The 5,000-nt window shown below is 46.7% G+C and overlaps 2 protein-coding genes across 6 annotated transcripts in view; one reads left to right on the plus strand and one right to left on the minus strand.

The window, feature by feature from the left end:
* The window catches only part of LOC126581777 (uncharacterized), a 27,528-nt gene extending 24,773 nt beyond the window's left edge, over positions 1 to 2,755 (plus strand). Inside the window, exons 4-8 of the mRNA XM_050245655.1 lie at positions 1 to 1,471; positions 1,574 to 1,711; positions 1,785 to 1,992; positions 2,072 to 2,287; positions 2,358 to 2,755. The exon at positions 1 to 1,471 is cut by the window's left edge and continues 1,082 nt beyond it. Of these exons, the coding sequence (XP_050101612.1) occupies positions 1 to 1,471; positions 1,574 to 1,711; positions 1,785 to 1,992; positions 2,072 to 2,287; positions 2,358 to 2,446 (2,122 nt within the window). The 3' untranslated portion in view covers positions 2,447 to 2,755. The remainder of the gene's footprint in view (positions 1,472 to 1,573; positions 1,712 to 1,784; positions 1,993 to 2,071; positions 2,288 to 2,357) is intronic.
* Positions 2,756 to 4,328: 1,573 nt separating this feature from the next.
* Positions 4,329 to 5,000, minus strand: part of LOC126581292 (protein numb) — an 18,686-nt gene continuing 18,014 nt past the window's right edge. For all 5 annotated transcript variants that reach the window (XM_050244843.1, XM_050244842.1, XM_050244841.1 and 2 more), the window contains one exon: positions 4,329 to 5,000. This exon is cut by the window's right edge and continues 3,715 nt beyond it. The gene's annotated coding sequence lies outside the window, so the exon portion shown is untranslated.

A 5,000-nucleotide genomic window follows, 5' to 3' on the forward strand; every position in this document is an offset into this window, starting at 1 on the left:
GCTGCTCAGCTCGAACCGTCAGAACCTCTTCCAAACGATCAAAGCGGAAACGGTCAAACCGACGCAGGGTAAGGCCAAACCGACGAAGGTCAAATCGACGAAGGCTCTTGGACGGGACGAGTTGCTGAAGCAGCTGAAGCTGGCTCTCGCCGAAACGTCGCCGGATCTCGGTGGCAAGAACTACAGCTCGACGGATTTGGTGCTCCCGAACGGAGAGAAGGTACAGGTCATTCGAACGACCGATCCGGAGATTATCAAGCGGGCCAATGCGAACTCGGAGGGTGTGCTGACGCAACAACTCGAGTCACCGACCACACCGAAGCCACTCTCGTTCGAGGACATTGCTCGCAGCGGCCTACTGCCACCAGGGGCGGACTTTGAGCTGATCAAGCAATCGGAAGATGGCCAAATACAGGAGGTGGCCAAAATACCGCCCCAGAAGAAGGTGACCTTTGTGTACCTTGAAGAGCAGGACGATGGGTCGTACAAGGTGCAGGGTGTTAAGGGTAGCGGTGATAAGGAAACGAAAACATCGGGCGCCGATGTCGATAGCATCCTGAAGCGCATCAAGAACGGTGAAATTCAGTTACCTCCGTCGTCGGTTTCGTCATCGAAGACGGCCACTCCATCCGTGTACGTGGAGACCCCGATTACGACGACCACACCTCGTTATCAACCACCGGTGAAGAAGACCAATTCCGTCACGATCATTCCGCACAGTACGCCGATCGAGGAGCACCCATCGACGGCGTACCTGTCCGGAAGTACGGTCCAGTTGACGGCCACTCCTGGGCCTTCCACAATCTACGCCTCGACGGCATCACCCTCCAGTCCGAGCTCGGTGACGGCCTTCCCTCCCGAGGCGTACTCTGGCAGTACTCTACCGAAGCAAACCTCGGCTCGTCTCGTAACGCCAGCCCCGGAACCGGGACACTTTGGTGGTGGTGCGGACAGTACGGCTCGTTTCTCTGAACCAAACTCCGTCTATACTCAGCCAGCCGCAACCACCGCCATTCCGACGCCATCCGCCACGCCCGCACCAAGCGTTTATCAAGCGACGGTCAGTACAGAGAAATACTATTCCGATTCGACCGGTGCAGCGCAGCAACAGACGGCCAGTACTTACCGTCACCCGAACCACTTCAACGATGCCGTCCCAACGGCATCCGCTTCGGAAACTGTCACGCAGCAGCAACAGGACACTAGCAACGGCCTAGCAACGGAACAGCACAAGACGCAGGACGCTTCGAGTGACCCGCAGAACGAACTGCCGGCCATTCTCAAGAATAACGGACTATTTGCCATGGCCAAATACCTCCGCCAGTCTGGACTCGATACGATCCTGAACGAAACCGGCCCCTACACGATCTTTGTGCCGACCGACAAAGCCTTCCGCAGTCTTCTCGTCCAGCTAGGTGGCCCCGAGAAGGCCGAAGAAAAGTTCCGCAATAATCCCAGGCTACTGAGCGGGGTACGTAACAACGTCGCCGTTAACGTCATCACCATGGCATTTTACAGACACATTCTGACCTCCCGCATCGCGCACCGCTTGCTTTTCCTCCTTTCTTTGTAGCTCCTGTTGCATCATGTTATCCCTGGATCGTTCGAAATCGGTTCGCTGCAGGACGAGATGACCGGTGTTTCGCTAGCGGGCACTCAGCTTCGTGTCAATCAGTACAACATGCACGACTCCGAATGGAATGACGTTAAGGTAGAGTACAGACGGAGAGGGCGAGGTGTGTAACTGAATTGATCTGACCGAATTGATTGACCCTTACTCGTAGGTAACAACCATCAACGGAGCGATGGTGGTTCCGGACAAGCAGGACATCGTGATTCCTCAGGGTGTGGCTCATGCCGTCGATCGCGTCATGTTCCCGCTTCCGGTTGGTGACATTCTGCAAACCCTGCAATCCGATCGTGAGCGACGTTTCACGCACTTCCTACGAGCACTGTTTGCATCGGGAATGTCGGATACTCTCCAGAACAAAGGTACTGCACCTGTCGGGCTGTCTTGTTCTCGGAAGAATTGGAAGCTTACATTCTATCCTTCTCCATTCCACCCGTGAAGGTATCAAAACGTACACAGTATTCGCCCCAACCGATGTAGCATTTGCTCACCTTACGACGGAAGAGCTGACCAACCTAGTCACGGAGAAGGAACAGGCCGAGGAGCTGGTACGGAAGCACGTCGTCCCGGGAACGCTGTTCACGGCCGGCATGCGTTTCTATCAAGTGAAGGATGCCATGGCGGAAGGTAAAACGGTCACACTGCAGAAGAGTGGAGGTATGGTACCTAGAGTGACCCAGCGGTCGAAACATGCACCGGAATAACCTTTCACATTTACGATTTGCAGGGAAAATCAAGGTGAACGATGGCTACCTGCAGACATCCAACATTCCCACGACGAATGGCGTCATACATGCGATTGACTCGCTGCTCTAAGCAATCCCGGCCGGCATCCCACGCGCCCATTATCCCGTAGTCGTACACTCTTTTTGCAAACCGATACCAGGGACCAACGTCTACCCGTTGTGTTGTTAATTTATTACGAAAAATCACAATCACGCCCACGAGATTTGGAAAAAAAGATCAAACAAACGTAACGATCGGAAACGTGCGGCCTCATCAACTTCACCCTAAATTGCATTCAGAAGGTTAACAAAATTCGTGACCATCCGGTTATGCTGCAATGATTTCGCGAAACCTCGTAGAGAGAGACACAAAATCAATTCTTCCGGTTTAAAAGATAATGCTTTCGGACAGTTTTGATAATTGTTAAGTTTACCTGTTAATTTATTCGTTAAGTTTAGAACGGTCCATTCGAGACATATTTTTTTTGTGAGCTTACGGTTGCCGACCCGCGCCCGACTTAGGCAGTCGTTGTACATACGAGGATGAGCAGTGTAATAAAGTGAAACTACTTTAGTACCCGATAACCAAGTGTAGCTGATTGCTTTCCGTACCATCCGAATTTTCGACTCTTGACCAGAACGATTTGCAGAATTCAATTTAATATCATTAAGATTAATAACAGTATGGCAATTTGTGGAGTATATTTGCTGTTTTGATATGTTTTTATCACACAAAATGGAAGTTAATATGGGGCAAAGGTCACTATGTTAATTGGAAGCATAAAAGGATGTTAAATTTGGAGGAGCAGTATGATTAGTTATCGAATGAAGTGACATATCGGAATCAATATTCAATGGCTGGTTATCGGTTTTTGAAACGAGTTTTCGTTTTACAGGTCTCTGATTATTTGATATTTCCACGAATTCTGCCAATGAAAGCACTGAATCAATGAAAAAAAAGGCATGAATTTTCTGATTTGCTCTTTTGCCCCACTATGGATTTAAGGGCTTTACACCAAATAACTCAAGATTGAGAAAAAAGCAAAAGCAAACTTCCATTTCCCCGAAAACTATTGGTTTGTTTACTAAAACGCTTGTACCATACCAACAGAATATTACATCATGTAGAGGAAAAACAATTTTTACCACATTACTCTGAGCTCTCGCACTCTGTAAAGCCAATGTTGAATACCAATGAGATGCCCCACCTTACTCTGCTACCCAAAATGTAACATTTCATGTTTCACTGATGTGTTCATTTGGCAGATTAAGGTAAGAAGACCAAAAACAGGGAGCTATTCTGTGGTCAATCGCTTTCCTTGATTTGATTGAGTCAATCTCCAAAAAGTAGAAGTGGTAGACAATGAGTACATGCACTTGAACCATCGACCAGACGACCGAAAAGTTGCAATTGAGGTGTGTGGCAATCTGTGATTGCACGAAAAACACATTGATTGAGGATGCAAAACTCGACTAATCCGCAATGAATGAGCTATAAATTGATCATAAAATATCCAAATCGTTGTGTTTGCGTGTATAACTTCTTGTTATGTATCATATCATCCAGAATCTGCCTTGCATGCATCAGATTCTTAGATGATTAAAATTTTAAGGCCAGCAAAGCGTCACTAGTACTCCGTAGATATGTCTGATAATGAATTTGCCGACGCGCCATGCAGCTCACTATGAATTCAACTAATTTTAAACTGTTTCCAGCCCAGATAGTTTCATGAATTTTACACAACCGTATAAGTGTAGCGGTCTTGCTTTTGTAAAAAACGATCATAGAATAGAAAGATCACCTAATGGGAACATATACTTTTTGTAGGCTCTTCAAAAGTATGACATTTCTTAGCGAAGGCCGAATAAACTGCAAATCCAAATGACGATAGACGAAATCATTATAATCCGCAAAAAAAACATTCTATTGTCCAATATATTTTCGGAATATCAGAGATTAGGTGATCATCCTGTCATTAGTGATATTGTTTTATTTGTCTTTTGATTTCCATGTCCAATATTGAAATACTTTAATAATCATTTGTGTATATCATCAATAACAGTTCAATAAATTGGTACCGTATTTTCTCGCATAAGTTCACCGGCCGATCTTCTTCCGATTTACTCATAATCAAACTTCCCACGGACTTGCTGCTCTGCTATTCGGTGCTGATATAGTTCCGGTGGAATCTTTTGCCAATTTAATATGTTCCATCAGTCAGCGGGTTTCGCGTCGGAATCATCGTGAATCCGACAATCGTAACGAGTATCGAAAAGCAGAACATGGATCTACAGTACCGCTCACAGTATCGCTGTGTTGTGGCAACAACGCGTGATTTCTTAAGCGTATTCATTATATCCTGGAGAATATGTATAGACGATCGAGTGCCGTGAGACTTGTCTAAGTTACGAGTAAATTACTTTCGTAAGCTGCCATTATCAAGCCGGTACGATGGCATGATCACGCATTGAAGTAAATGGCCTAACTCATTCGCACTGGTAGCCGGGGGTGTCAGCCTTTTTCCCCGTCTTAAAAAAAACGCGATCCATCAAAAGCTCACAAATTCTAGGTGGTCTAGCAGAAGGGTGGTAGTAGAAAATTGATATGTCTTCGAATTTTGGTAATCGTCTGGTGGCCTTCAGAG

Source organism: Anopheles aquasalis, chromosome 2 (assembly GCF_943734665.1).
Source record: "Anopheles aquasalis chromosome 2, idAnoAquaMG_Q_19, whole genome shotgun sequence".
NCBI lineage: Eukaryota > Metazoa > Arthropoda > Insecta > Diptera > Culicidae > Anopheles > Anopheles aquasalis.